Source organism: Delphinus delphis, chromosome 18, assembly GCF_949987515.2.
Source record: "Delphinus delphis chromosome 18, mDelDel1.2, whole genome shotgun sequence".
Lineage (NCBI taxonomy): Eukaryota > Metazoa > Chordata > Mammalia > Artiodactyla > Delphinidae > Delphinus > Delphinus delphis.
This window is the reverse complement of record NC_082700.1, coordinates 32,315,224-32,331,511: the sequence shown is the minus strand read 5'-3', so window position 1 is coordinate 32,331,511 and position 16,288 is coordinate 32,315,224. Positions and strand designations below refer to the sequence as shown.

The 16,288-nt window shown below is 36.4% G+C and overlaps 1 protein-coding gene across 4 annotated transcripts in view; it reads left to right on the top strand.

Moving 5' to 3' along the window:
• Nucleotides 1-16,288, top strand: part of DIAPH3 (diaphanous related formin 3) — a 546,819-nt gene that overhangs the window by 288,744 nt on the left and 241,787 nt on the right. For all 4 annotated transcript variants that reach the window (XM_059996017.1, XM_059996016.1, XM_059996015.1 and 1 more), the window contains one exon: nucleotides 8,511-8,750. In XM_059996017.1, coding sequence (XP_059852000.1) covers nucleotides 8,511-8,750 — 240 coding nt within the window. The remainder of the gene's footprint in view (nucleotides 1-8,510; nucleotides 8,751-16,288) is intronic.

The window sequence follows — 16,288 nt, the reverse complement described above, 5'->3', positions numbered from 1 at the left end:
TGTAAATTGGAATTAAATTGGACAACAATAATAGAACATCTCTCACTGTTTGAAAATTGGATAACATAGTTTTAAATTATTTATGGGTCAAAGAAGAAATAATTTTAAACCTAATGAAAATGAAAGCACTGAAAAAGAAAACTAAATTCTCATATTTCCATCAGGAATCAAAGAACGGAATCTACTACAGAAAATTAGAGACCCATATCATACATAAACATATATACAAAAATTGTCAAAATATTTTTGTATCAAATAGTGCAATGCCTAAAAAGGAGAGTGTGTCATTACCAAGCTGTGCAAGGTTGGTTTAACATTTGAAAATTAAGGTAGTTGACCATATTATCAGAAAATAGGGAGAAAAATCATATAATTATCTAGATACAAAATAAAAAGCATTTGACAGAATTGTATCTTGTTTATGATATATAAAAACTCTTAGCAAGTAGAAAAAGAAGGAAAGTTTCTCAACCTGATAAAGGACATCTATGGAAGACACGGAGCTATCCTCATACTTAGTTGGGAAAGATTAAATTCTTTGTCATTTATGATTGGAAACCAGGCAAGGATATCTATTTTTATCACTTTTCTGCATTATAATATATGTTCTAACTTGTGTAATAAAAAAAAATGAGATAAAAGGCCTGTACATTGGAAATGATGTAAGTGAACTTATTATCTATGTAAATACATAAGGAATCTGTAGTAAACTTTGTTAGAAGGTCACAAAATAGTCACTGTACCAAAATCAGTTGTATTTTTCTCTATAAGCAATGATATATCGGAAAGCACAATAAAAATAGTACTGTTTTCAATAGCATCAAAAAATGTAAAATACTTAAGGATGCGTTTCCCTGAACATACGCAAATTTTCTACACTGCAAACTACAAATTATTGGTGAGGGAACTTGAAGAAGTTGTAAATAAATGGTGATACATACCATGCTCCTGGAGTGGAAGACTCAATTTGTTAAGACCTCATTTTTCCCTCAAATGATCTATAGATTCGTAATACACATACGATACACATTCTCAATCAATCCCAGCAGGTCTTATAATAGTAACTGACAAGATATCACAAAAATTCATATGGCATGCAAAGGACCTGGAATGGACAAAATCAATTTTGAAAAACAAACTTGGAGGACCTAGACTACTGATTTGATATCAGGACAGTAAGGTTTTGGTTTAAGGATATATAAATGTTTTTCTCAAAAGTATAGAGATAGATTTACAAAGATACCATCAATTGATTTTTCAACAAAGACTTTAAGGCTAGTGAGTAGAGAAAGGAACTTCTTTGTACCAAATGATGCTGCGAAACTTGGATATTCTATTGACTAAAATGAATCTCAACTCCTTCATCACACCACGCAGAACAGTTAATAAGGGATGGAATATAGACCTAAATGTTCAAAGATAAAAGCTTCAAGAATAAAGCATAACATTGGCAAAGGGGGCGTAAAGTGTCATAAGCCACTTTGTAAAAAGTTTGACAATTTCTTGTAAGGTTAAGTATGCATTTACACTATACTATTTAGTGGAAATGAAAAGACTCATACGAGAATATTCATAATATCCTGTATTAGTTTCCCTGGGCTGCCATAACAAATGTCCACAACGTTAGTGATTTAAAACAACAGTAATTTATTCTGTCATATTTCTGGAGACCAAAAGTCCTACATCAAGCTGTTGGCAGGGTTGGTTCCTTCTGGAGACTCTGAGGAAGAATCTGTTCCATGCCTCTCCCTTAGCATCTGGTAGCTGCTTGTAGCCTTTGGTATTTCTTGACTTTTAGTATCACTCCAGTCTCTGCCTCCATCTTCACAGTCTTCATGTTGCCTCCTCCTGTGTGTGACTTTCTCTCTCCTTTCTTGTAAAATGACATGGCATTAGATTTAGGGATCTTCCTGAATCCTGCATGATCTCACCTGGAAATCTTTAACTTAATTACATCTGTAAATACCCTATTTCTACATAAGGTCACCTTCACAGGTACCTGGTTTAGGATTTATCCTTCCAATGCCTATTCATTCCAACCCACTACACAGCGCCAAACTGGGAAGAAACCAAAAAGTCCATCAACTTTTTGGTTTAGGAAAGAGGCTAAACAAATTTTGGTGTATTCTTGCAATGAAATATTGCTCATTCTTGCAATGAAATATTAATAAAAAGGAACACAGTACTCAATCATACTAACATGTGTGTGAATCTCAAAGTCATTTTATTGAGTGAAAGAAGCCAGACACCAATAGTGTTTCCTGAAAGTTTCATTTATATAAATTTCAAGAACAGGCAAAACTTAGTTATAGTGATAGCAATCAAAACACTGGTTTCCTATGTTAGGGTGGGGATTGTCTGGAAGCAGACATGAATGAATTTAAGACACCAGAAAGTTTCTGGGTTTTATGCCAGCTTTTTAATTCATCAGATATGAAACTTATGTGTTGAGTGTTTGCTAAGACTGCCAAATTAAATAAGAAGTCTCTCGCTCTCTAACTTTACCACTTTCAGATCCTGAGTATCTGTGGAACTCATTTGGACCTCCTGTGAAATCCTTCGTGGTCCAGAATTGATAAGCATTTGTAGACAAAGAGAAAGCATATCTGATGTCTATAGCTAATTGTCTATTTCTTGACTACCTGGAGGAATATACATTTTATCCTTTTTTTTTTTTTTTCTTTTTGTATAATTCTTGGCTTTACCTTGCTCCTTTGGAAAAATGTAAAAAATGCGACTTTGGGGCTTCGCTGGTGGCACAGTGGTTGAGAGTCTGCCTGCGGATGCAGGGGACACGGGTTCGTGCCCCTGTCCGGGAGGATCCCATATGCCGCGGTGTGACTGGGCCTGTGAGCCATGGCTGCTGAGCCTGCGCATCCGGAGCCTGTGCTCTGCAACGGGAGAGGCCACAGCAGTGAGAGGCCCGTGTACCACAAAAAAAAAAAAAAAAAAAAAGCGACTTTGCCATAGCAAAGTACAAAAAATGTACTTTGCTGTTGTGTAGTTTTAAAAAAAATAATTTTAGCTTATGAGTTTTATTATCATAAGAGCACATTTATTTTAAAAATACTCTTGATATTCTAAGCACTACCCAGGCATAAGGCACTTGAATAGCTATGTTTTTGATGCCTTTCCTAAAGTGAAATGAACTTTTTTTTCTGAGAATTCTGGAGATTATGAAAATATTGGCCAGCTAACAGTAAAGGGAAGACATTTTTCATATAGTTTAATTAGAAAAATCAAGTTCAAAACTTTTTCCTAAGTGTCTTAAGTCTGTTGTTAGATCACCTTCCTTTCTCAGATGTCACTTTTCTCCCTCAACCCTTTGTTGTTTTCTCTAGTTTTGTCTTTCACAAAGATGCACTCGTTTTTTCAGTCTCCTTGCTTCTCACACCTCTCTTACGGGGAGTGGAAGAATTAGCAAATATGGAAATAAGAGTGGAGAGTGCAGTGTAATGGGACAACAAAAGTGGATCTGGAAACATACAGGGGTAGTTAGGTATACCAAGAAGAAAGGAAAGAAATATGAAGTAGTAGCAGGCAGAGCTCACAGCAGGGTCAACCTGTCTCCATAGTGATTTGTCTGATAACTACCATGGGGAAATTAAAGTCTCTTCCTACTCATAGGAAAACATAGTAGAAGTATTGATAGTTTGAGTATCAGGTGGCTTTTAAGTTGCGGTTATTAATTTCCACATTGTGATTCTCTGAGTGGCATGCACAGTTAGTTGGCAGCAAGTTAGCTCTAGGCTCATGCCCTACTGTCCCTGTGCCCTTGAAGGAGTCATTTAACCTTACAGAAATGCCGTCCCATTATTCCTTATAATTATGTATTTACAACATGTATAACGTAAAGGTTTAGAGTAGTAAATCAATTAAGACTCAAGCTAGTAGCTTTTCAATCAGCAGGTTACTTGTATTAGAAGGAAAGTTGAATGATTAATTAGTCTTACCACAACTTTAGGGAAGAATAATGAAGATATAGAGGATGTTCTCAAATTTCTTTTGAGGTGCGCCTACACAAGGCTGCAGGCAAGAAGTGGGGGAAAACCCAACAAGTTTTGAATAAGTTGGCTCCTGAAAATCTCATATTTATAAAAGAAACTGAATAAAGAGGATATAGTGTTAAATGTAGTTGGTATAAAAATGTCAGATGGATTCTGTTTTTTCCCCCTGTGAAATAATGGATAAACTTAAAATTATATGAGAAAAAGATAACCATAGTGAGATTATGGGAGAGTACATCTCCCTGAAGACTTTTTCTCCTTTTTGCCCTTTAAGACAGATGGAAAGAATTCAGTGATACAAGGGCAGCAACCACCACTTCTGTGCCTTTTGCAACACTGAGTGGGCACCCAGTCAATGCTTTTTGGTTCACAGATTTTCTCAAGGTCTTTTCATCTTACTTTGTACCTGCTCCAACAATGTGTATATTGCCAACAAACAAAATTTTGAAATAAAAATTACCCTTAGTGTTCTGGATATTGTTTGTTGATTTTATCCAGTCACTGTTCTTAAGGTGTTTTCATTCAGGCCCATGACATCTGCGGTGGTGTGATGGGGTGGTTGCCGGAGTACTGCTGCCTGCTTTCAAAAAATAGTAATAAAACCAAAATATTTTAACTTTCTTTTTTATGCCTTTAGGTTGGTCTTCAGACTATAACTCATTATTGTCAGATTTTGGTGCTATGTGTTTACATTGCTAGGACTCTGTACTAATAAATGTAAAGGATACCTCTGTAAAAATGAATTCTAATTTCTTCTAACATTCTAATTATTAACTATCTTACAGTTAAACTTTTGCAGTAACCCTTCCTTTCTTTATCTCTTTTTTAATGACTTTCTGTTACAATTGAGAATATTATTTGAGCATCATAGCTCTCCATTTATGCATTCAGTCTAGTCTTTGGCAGACAAGTCATAGTTCTAGATTCTTGGGCAAGCAAACAGAATGCAAATGTCCAGTGTTTTTGTTTTTTAAATATTTATTCATTTGGCTGCATCGGGTCTTAGTTGTGGCACATGGACTCCAGAGGCATGGGCTCCCCAGTTGTGGCACGCGGGCTCCACAGTGCACAGGCTTAGTTGCCCTGCGGCACTTGGGATCCCAGTTCCCTGATCAGGGATCAAACCCACGTCCCCTGCATTGGAAGGCCGACTCTTAACCACTGGACCACCAGGGAAGTCCCAGCAAATGTCTAGTGTTGATAGAATATGTGAGGGGGTGAAGAAACATTCTTCAGGATTTAAAAAATATATAATATTTTCCCTTTTTTTACCTTTTTTCTTTGATCCCATCTGAAGAAATAGAGTTTGATTTGCCCAGTGAGAAAAATAACTCTGCTATTACCTTCATAGATTACAAGATTTAGATCTTAGAACATTAACTTTCATTGACTTTTTTTTGTTTTTTTTTTTGTTTTTTTGTTTTTTTGTTTTTTTTTTTTTGCGGTACGCTGGCCTCTCATCATTGTGGCCTCTCCCGTTGCAGAGCACAGGCTCCGGACACGCAGGCTCAGCGGCCATGGCTCACGGGCCCAGCCGCTACGCGGCATGTGGGATCTTCCCAGACCGGGGCACGAACCCGTGTCACCTGCATCGGCAGGCGGACTCTCAACCACTGCGCCACCAGGGAAGCCCTGTTGTTGTTATTTTTAAAATAAAAGGGGCAGCCGTTTGGCCTAGGAGATTAGCGTAGGCTAAATGGTAGACCCTGGACAGGATCTAGTTCTGGTGATCTCTCAAATTCCTTTCCAGTGCAGTAATTTTGTTCACTAAAATGCATTTGTTTCTTATCAGCCAAAATACTCACTTTTTCAAAATTTGGAAGAAAGAACAATATGAAAAGGACATCTAATTTAAAAAGGTGTTCAAAGATCTGTTTAGGTTACCCTTCCTGACTTGGCTTTGTCAGGGTATTTGATAAACTCAGCACTTTGTTCTGCATTACATCACAGACTTACTCTATTTTTTCAAGGTACCTGTCCCTCGTGCCAGGTAGACTCATTACTCATACAAATCTAGGTTATATTTTTCTAGGAAAATTAATTACTTTGTACTGGCTACATATGGCTAGCTTGTCAGCAGGAAAGCTTTAACATACTTCGGGGTAGTTTTTTTTTTGTTTGTTTGTTTTTTTTGCTGTACGCGGGCCTCTCACTGTTGTGGCCTCTCCCGTTGCGGAGCACAGGCTCTGGACACGCAGGCTCAGCGGCCGTGGCTCACGGGCCTAGCCGCTCCACAGCATGTGGGATCTTCCCAGACCGGGACACGAACCCGGGTCCCCTGCATCGGCAGGCAGACTCTCAACCACTGCACCACCAGGGAAGCCCCAGGGTAGTTTAATGTAGACATTTAAGTAGTCTTTTTTCTCTTTGCACATGAAGTGGTACATTAATATATGTTAAAATTAATATATTTTGCAATACTAATGTTTTGCATGGGGTACTGGAGAATTCTTCTCTTGTTATTGCAAAGTACCAAATACCTGATTTCATAATCATGAATGAGGGCATAGGATGAAAGCAGAGATGCTGTGGGCCCATCATACACCTTCTGAATGGCCATAACTGTATGAGCTCATGTGAGTGTTCCCTTATATGTCTTAGTATTCTAAAGGATAAATTAAATGTAACAGAGCATGGTACAGCCTTGGTCCAGTATAATATGAATGTGTACAAATATTACATTTGTAATATTTAAGTAAGGGTACAAGTTCCAGGTAAGTGAGTCCATTTGGGAGCATTTTAAAACAAATAAAATGACTTTATCAGAAGTAATCACTGCTTACCTCTACTTTGTGTGCTAGACATACAATGTCCAAACAATGATTCATGCCCACTAAGAATTGGAATTCTAATAAGGTCTCACTTTGTCTTTCATAAATTTTTATATTACTAAAATATATTTTATAAAACCATCATTAGTAATGTTTCTTTGTACTTTAAAAAAATGTCATTTTTGAGCTTACAGTTTCTTTACTCTCTTCTAGGAGAAAAAAATTTATTTTCTCTAGATGGGATTTTGAAGACGTTTCTTGAATTCAAGGAATTTTAAGACATTCCTTAGAATACTTGTAGAGGAGACTTCTTACTAATTATATTAGTTGAGCTCTTAGAGTCTTGGTTGCATACACATAAGCATTTAACACGTCAAGTTGCTGGGGAGAATGCTTTATGTAAATTAGATATATTATTTGCTGAGAAACTATTTAGTGACTGTAAGAACTTGGTTCCTCTGAAGATATTCTCTCAGAGGTATCTACTGAGAGCTCTTTATTGCTCTGATTTTGTTAGATGAGTAAACTGGGTTATGTTGTTAAGTCATTAAAGCAGTGCCTGTAGTATCCTATTGGAATCTAATAAGTTCAGGCTTTTGTATGGTACAGTTTATTTTAAATAACAATCGTTATATTATGAGCAGATAGTTTTTAACAGAAATCCTATAAGCTTCATGTGGCATTGGTTTTTAGCTTTTCCTTGAGGGTCAGTGATTAACAGAACTATTCCCTATTTTGATCCTATCATGTTCTGTCACTGTTTTTTTTCTTTCTGACCTTGCCTCAAAGTGCTTTTGATGTTTATAATCGTTGTTGAAGTTCACCTGTTTTACCACTGCTGCCCCATCAATCTGTTTTAAGTCTCAAATTCCTAACATGTTTGGTCAAGGAATTCACACGTAACTTAAATGTGGTATGTCTCCAGCCTTCAGGCTCTACCCCCTCACGTGTGTTGCTAGCACATGGTTCGGGGGTAAATTTAAGGCAAGAAGTTGCTGACCCTCTAGCCCTTTTGTTCTTTCAACACTTTCAACCCCCTTTATACCCAGTAAGGAAACAAAGAGTCCCAAACGGGGCTAACCTGGCACGTGGTAGACCTGTGGCTTTGCACCGCTTCTGTCTCCTGCTCTGCCCATGTTTTCTAACTCTGACTCTGCTAATTTAGCATGTGTCAGGAGTCATTCTGCTGTCCTGTGTTTCTGAAGAAAGTCAATTTAGTACAAATTGGGACCTATTTACTCTCCTTCAATCTAACACATACTGTTAGTCAGCAGGGCTCCTGTGGACATCAATTGCTATTTGAAGAAACAAACCCTCTTTAGACCTTTCTGAATATGTTTTAAACATGACCCAGCATATTTCAGTATTGAACAAAAATTAAAGCAGTGCTATGAATGCTTTGTAATTTGTTGCCTCTGTATCCTGTTACCTTTTAAAAATTCAGTTTTTTTAAAAAAAAAAGATATATGTACTTTATTTCTTAAACTTTGTCATTTAAGTAAAGCTCTCTTTTCATCGAGCATCTAAATTTTTAATGTTTTCTTTGAGTGATGACTCAGGATTCCTCACAAAAACACGCAGGGCTTTTCTCTCTTCCTGCTATCAGTTTCAGGGGACATATTGCTTTTTCCATACTGTCATACCAATAAATCATCCCAGATTACTTGCAGCCGCACAGTACTAAAGTATACCATGCATTTTAAAGGAAATCTGCTATTTTCTTTTCAATCAGATGAGCAATGTGAAGAGACTACGGCCACGGCTCAGTGCTATTCTCTTTAAGCTTCAGTTTGAAGAGCAGGTGAACAACATCAAACCTGACATCATGGCTGTCAGTACTGCCTGCGAAGAGATAAAGAAGAGCAGGAGCTTTAGCAAGTTGCTGGAACTTGTGTTGCTAATGGGAAACTACATGAATGCTGGCTCTCGGAATGCTCAAACCTTCGGATTTAACCTTAGCTCTCTCTGTAAAGTGAGTTTGTTTTTTCAGAACATATAATTTGCCTGAACACTTCTTCTTAAATGTCAGCCCTGATTACATTACGTATTTTTTATTTTGATGTGCTCATTGTCAAGAACTTAAACTGAACCATCAACCCAAACCCAGAGTGAACTGAGCTCAACTCAGCCTCTGAACTAAATCCAAATGTTAATTTTCTCTGATCTGCAAATTCAACTGAAGAATTTTGTTTAACTGCAAACTTATGTTGTAAACCTGTGCTTTCTCGAACTGATGAAATGGAACATCAAAATATTATTTAAATCTAATATTCATTCAATATAAATACGTGCATATGACAGTATATATATTGAGCATTACTTGGAATTGCCACGAAAATCTTTACCTTTAACTATTTAAGTATCTCTTTGCATTTTTCTTTTTTGAAAGCTGACTAAAGGGAGAGAAAAGTGAGACTGCTTTATATAAAGGGAAAATCATTATATTAGGAATACACATAACTCAGATGTTATTAATTATTTTGAAATGTTTCTATCTAAATATAATTTTAGAGGAGATGAAAATTGAGTAAGTTTAGAGATTTTTTTTCTTCCAGGTTCTTCCATAGTTTAAATTTTCTTACAGCAAATGTATTCAGTGTTGTATATAACAGAGCTCTCTGTCTTAAGAAGTGGGCCATAGTAACAGTGCTTTATTGATCAGCTTACAACAAATTCTTCTCAGTTACACATTACAAGAAAAGCTTTCTCTTGTTCTTGACCTCGTAACATCTACGCTCCCTGATTAAGGAATTTGATTATTGCGATTACCGGTTAGATTGGAAGGTGAGAAACAAGTTCAACTTTAGCTATGGGTTTACTGAACAGTTGATCTCTTCGTGCTTTCATGGCTTTTCTTACACAATTTCCCTGGCTTATGCTTTCTGTTGGTATCGGTGACTTGTGAGCTTTTCCCCTCTCCCATCTCCATCTTTTTATTTTCCTCTCCTTGCTTTTCATAGCCTGCTGTGTCCAGTTAAGATTCCTAGCAAGTATTATGATGTGATTCATAAGACTGCACATTTACAGAGTGCTTACTCACCCCTGTGCCAAATGCTTGACCTGATCATCTCATTTAATGTATGTGATTAATATTCACCTGGGATAATGGGACTCATATTTTTCACATGTAAGCCATTAATTATGCTTAGATATTTTAATGGCGCTCTATACTAAAGTTATGGCAGCAGAGTTAAGAGAGAGTGGCTAGCTTGGCTAAGGAAGGGCAGTTTCACACTCAGAGAGGATCAGGAATTTGAGCTGGATCTGGAAGGACGAGTGGATGTTCCCTGAGAGGAAAGGGCGTTCTAAGCAAGTGTCAACAGTTCACATTAAGGGTTATATCATGGCACAGTTGGAGCCTGGATGGAAGAGGAGTGGAGAAAATGGAAATGTGATAGTAAATGGGTCTAGATGGTGAAGAGCTTCAAATGTCACACCTTATACTGAAGGTTTTACAGAGACATGTTACTTCTGTAAGTCAAGTGATATTATCATCTGTCTTCCAGGAAGATAATTCTAACAGCAGTATGGAAGAAAGGTAAGCTGCACTTCCCAGTACTGTCACCATTAGCCATACATATTTAAATTTAAATCAATTACTATTTAAATAAAATTAAAAATTTAATTCCTCACACTTACCATGTTTCAAGTGAGTCAGTGTCCATACATGCTGGCAGCAAATATGGCACATTTCATCATTGCTGGAAGTTCTATTGGACAGCGCTGGGTTGGGGGTGGGGGTTATAGTGGGGAGAGACTCGGTGATTGGCTGACCTGTGTCATGTGACCTGGGAGGATGCCAGAGGAAATGGAGCTGAGAAGATAGATGGGAATGGTGAAGGAAAAAGGGAGGGGTCAAAGATAACTCCTTGCTACTGACATGTTTGAAGTAGTTGCTCAAAAGAGAAAAGAGTTCAGGCTGATTTTGGTGTGTCCTTCTCCTAGCTTACCTCAGTGTCTTAGAAGGCATCTGACTGAAGCTGCCTTATTCAAATGTTTTACCAAATATTTGAGTGTCCACAATGAAACTGTCACTGTGCTTTGAGATGTTGGAGGTCTGAGTTAAGGTAGTGGTAAAGGCGTTGAAGGGGAAAGGGGATGGAGGGAAGTGTACACATTTAAGGAACATCTAGTTATTGTCAGGTCATGGTGATTATTAACTTGGAGGTTGAAGGATAAGGAGGCAAGTTAAGACTGCCAGGTTCAGGCTTTCTCTGAGAAGGGAAGCAAAGGAAGAAAAACAGGATGAGGAGCGAGGTGGGGGAGAAGTTAATTCCACACGTACAGACCTACTGGAGTTTGTTTCATAGTGCCAAGTGTCTGTTCCTCTTTAGATTTTGCATCTCAGAACTACAGCCAACTCACAAGAAGTTGACCACATACCCTCCCTTATTTCTGCCTTGAAAGAGAAGTGTAGACAAGAGATTAGGTCTGATTAATGAGGTGTAATTCCCTAATACAGTACTTGGTACATAGTAAATACTGAACAAATAGCTGTTGAATGGATAACAGTGCAGTGGACACAATGCAGTACATACAGTGTTGTGTAGAGACAATGTTATTATGTAGCTGAAAATAGAAATCCTCTCATGTTTATATACAGTCACTGATGCATAGTGATTTAAAACCTCTTACAAATACAATGCATGCTGCTACGATTTTACTATAGTCATGCTGCAAACCAGTTAATCTGTCTCCAGGTAATAGAGTTGACTTTATTTTCAGTCAGTGGTACTGGCTATTTTGATCATCCCTATAAGGAGCCTTATGTTGTACAAGAAACAAAATAAATACTACAACTTCATATTTTTTTATTAGCCTACATGTCAAGTAGGCTATATAAGCATATATTGAACAAGATAATATCTCATCATGTTTGTCATCAGAAGTAGCAGCTTGATCGTTGACAATTGTGAATTTCACACCGAGTGTAAAGCATTTGGTTTGATAATAAGCCCACACACAGGGAATTCCATATTTATTTGACAGTAGAAAGACAGGGTAATATTTTAATCTGTTCGAACATGCTGGGTAATTATATGACATTTACTATTCTATATCCAAAATCTTTACTTTTAAATGCCCTTTATAAATTTAGCTTAAGTATGAACAGTGTGTGAAAATTCATATTAAATTGTTAACTTTGCGTTGTTTAGAAATAAATACAGGAGTCATGAATCCTGTATGCACTGTAGTTTGGTTTTAGGGTTTATATTATATATTTGTATACATTTGTAATTGAGATGACTAACTACAATAAATGAATTCAGAGAGAAAAGATTTTATTTTCTTTTACTTTAAGATTCGATAGGGTCTGTGATAAATAAATATAAATGTTAAATATGAGATATAAAGTAACCATAGACTAGAATGTATTAAGATGTAAACATAAATTAAAGTAGACGTATAGGTTTGAGGCTTTCGGATGGAAAAAGTGAAGTGCAAAGCATGGTCATGAAACTTTTCATGAGCTAAAAATTGTGGTTTCTCTTATTAGCCAAAGCTGAACTTCACGAGAAATTTTGCGTTTGTGTCATCATAAAGGGAAAATACAGTGTTGAGCAGTGTTCCTTTAAACAGCAAGTGAAAAAATCCATTTCATGAGGTTCTTTCTTTTAGAACCATCTCCCCTTCTCTCCTCCATCTTCCCCTCCCCTCCCCTCCCCTGACAGATATGTACTCAGAGCCTCTTATGGGGTAACACTCCAAGAGAACCCTCATAGTAAGATACATATGTACTTTTCAGTTACAGTAATGCTATCCCTAGTTTAATCAAAATGGTGTAAGTATTCAATACCTTGCTTTCTGGCGACTTGGCTTTTTAAAAGGATAAACCTCAGACTATATAGAAGAATGGACAGACTGCTTGTCATTCATAAAATCCTCCAAAGATATTACTAAACTTTAGATAAATTTGGATAATAAGCAGTTTGAGATTATATTCTTTTTTCAGGACCTGTATTGGTTAATTTGTATCCTTAGAAATACAAGCAGCAAAATAGTAGGTGCTTGCCTGACCAGAATGCCCACCTAGAAAAATTTGTATGTCATTAGTGTTGAAATTAGTGATTGTAGTGAATCTGTGCGTAGAGCCAAGTAGATCAGCATTCTAGCAAAAAATGAGTTGACTCAACCATCAAAGTTCAACACCATATTAAATATATGAGATGATTTTAACTTGTTATTTAAAAAGCAGATGTTATTAATCCATGCACAATGACTATAACATGTGTTTGATAATGTTTACTAATGTCTACTGAAATGTTTGATTCCTGAGTAACAAATCATCTCAATCAATACAACTGGATGATGGAGCTGTAAATTGTAGCTCTTTGTTCTGTATAACTAAATAAAGTGACTACCTGTATTGGTATAGTAAATATAAATTTTGAAAGAGTTTACCAATTGTAATAACTTATTTCTATCAGTTTATGCTGTTATTTGGGGGGAAATTGCAGAAAAATTCACTATTGATTTCCTCTATAAATTTATCCATATCATTACTTTGTAGGAAATTTTCTGTTATCAATAGAATATGCAATTAGTTCCTCTCAAAGATGAAATTATCAAAGGATACATAGTAATGGGGCTGTTGGTGTTGGGAGTTAGGTGATAAAAGGCAGTGGTGGCAGGTCAGATTGATTTTTGTCTAAGTTATCTTTTCTAGTGCATGAAATTCTTATCTGGTCTGTATATTTCTTTCACGAGCATAGGCTAACCAAAAGTAGAATAACTTCACCAAAGCTGTGATGGGGAAGATTTTTTAGAAAAAATGTTTAGTTTCCTCATTCTTTAATGCTGTCACCAACTCTAGTGAGTGATTTCTTAAAGTTGTGAACAGCTCTCCTTGTGGGACATCAATTCTCAACCCACAGTGCCCTTTAAAAAATACTGATGCATCAGCCTCACGTCAGATCAATTACTTCAGCATGTATGCATGTGGATCCTGTTTAGTGGCATTTTTAAAAAGCTCCCCCAGGTGATTTTAATGTGCAGACTGAACTGAAAATCACTTTGTCTGTCTTCTGCCCTGCTTACTTATCCCAGAATGAAAACCCAATTGGTGGCCTGGAACCAACCAACCAACAAACACACAAAAGCAAAACCTAACCAACACAAGAACAAAATCAGAAATGAAACAACTCTACTTCCTCACTTAAGGATGAGAGGTGAAAATATTTCCAAAACTGCTGCTTTTCTTTCATGCCACGCTGGACATTATTCTGAAAGGAAGAAAGGGAGTGAAAGGAGTATAAATCTCAGGCACGTGGTGGAACTGAAATAAGTTGATGGTCAGTGTTGTGAGTTATTTTGCAGGACTTGACCTTGGAAAGTAGAGTTTCAGTGATTATGAAAAGCAGGAGGCAAATCCCTCTGCCTGTCACAGACAGTTTCTATTTCATAAGCCTGTCACAGTCACGTGGGTTGCCACTGTGAATCTTTGTGAAATTTTGATTCTTGTATATCACCTTTTCCTTTACTCCATGAAGTTATTTTTAAGAAAGACTTCTCCCAAACAAATCCATTGTTCCATCTGCATTTACTGTTTTATAAGGATTTTAGAGGGCTTTTTATTCTTTATCAGATTGGAAAACCACCCTAGTAAGTTTTGGCACCCTTCGAAAATAAAGCAGTTTTTGGCCAAAGACTTACAGATAACAAATGCCATTCTTATTTTACATCCAGCCAATTAAATCACTGAAAAATACTGACTTCCAAAGCAATGTGAAACTGTTTAGAGTCCTTAACCCTCTTTGACTCATTTGTTAACACATTTAGTCTATAGCATTTTCCAGGAATTATTTAATTAGCTTGACTAAGTAGTGTTTTTGGTAAATTTATTCACATTACCTTTGTTTTTTCAGTTACTATTAAACATTGTAAATTAGAATTATTCCTTTAATCAAATTATAAAAGATAAGTGGCTTTGCTCATGAACAGCAAATGCACTGCTTATGTGCTGTTGTCTCACCACTCTCAAAACCAGCATTGCTAATCTGTCAAACTTCCTTTCCCTGAAGCAGACAGCCTCAGAATCCTCCTTAACACCATGCTTAGAGATAGCTACTACCCATCAGAGGTAGTAATGAATCTTACCAGCCATCTTTGGTTCAATCTAGTCTCCCGTTTTTACACACTTTATAAATGAAAATAAAAAATTAAACAAGATACCCCATTCCTGATACTCTAGGAGGCTTTCTTTTATCAAAGGTCTGGATCAGAGACAAAACATGCAACACTATTATCTGTATAGTAATACTTAGCCAATAGTATTTGTGAACATATGTGCTTAGGTAGCAGGGAAGAGTCTGATGATGAAATGAGTGCACACCAAAACCAGACAAAGACATTATAAGAAAGGGAACTTATAGACCAATATCTCTTATGAACATAGATGCAAAAATCCTCAACAAAATATTATAAATCAAAGCCAACAATATGCAAAAAAGAATTAGATACCATGACCAAGAGGGATATATTCCAGGTGTGGAAGGCTGGTTTAACATTTGAAAATCAATTAATGTAACTTATCAAATCAACAGGCTCTAAAGGAGAAAAACCATTTGACCATATCAATATATGCAGAAAAGACAGCTAATCAAGTACAATACCCATTCATGATAAAAACTTTCAACAAACTAGAAATGCAGGGGAATTTCCTTAAGTTGATAAAGAACATCTATAAAAACTACAGAGAGCATCATACTTAATGATAAGAAAATTAATATTTTTCCACTAAGATGAGGAACAAGGAAACATGTCCCTTCTCACCATTTCTATTCAGCATCGTACTGGAGGTCCTGGCTTAATGCAACAAGACAAGAAAAGGACATAAAAGTATACAGATTGGGAAGGAATAAATAAAATTGTCTTTGCTCATAAGTAAAATGATTCCCCATGTAGAAAATCCCCCAAAATTGATCAAAAAAAAGGAAAGAAAGAAAAACACTTTCTGGAACTTAATAAACAATTAGAACAAAGTTTCTGGATATGAGATGGGCATTAAAATGTTGACTACTTTTTTAATATCAGCAATGAAAAATTAGAATTTGAAATAAAAAATGGAATATCATTTACTTTAGCACCAAAAATTTTCTACAATATTTGTATGAGGCAGATGACAAAACTTTGATGAAAGAAATAAAAAAAAATCTGATAAAGAAATAGATATCCCATGTTCATGGAAAGGAATATTCAATATTGTTAAGGTGTCAGCTCTTCCCAGCTTGATCCATGTAGTCAATGAAATTCCAATCACAATCTCAGCAAGTAATTTTGTGGGTATTAACAGATTGATTCTAAATTTTTTATGGATATGTGAAAGACTCAGAATAGTCAATACAACACTGAAGAAGGAGGAAGAAGAGGAGGAGGAAGGGGAAGGACTGACTTCAAGACTTACTATAAAATTACAGTAATCAAAACTGTGGTATTGGGGGGGAAAATATATAGTCAGTGGAACAGAATAGAGAGCCCAGAAATAGACCCACACAGGTATAGTCAACTGAT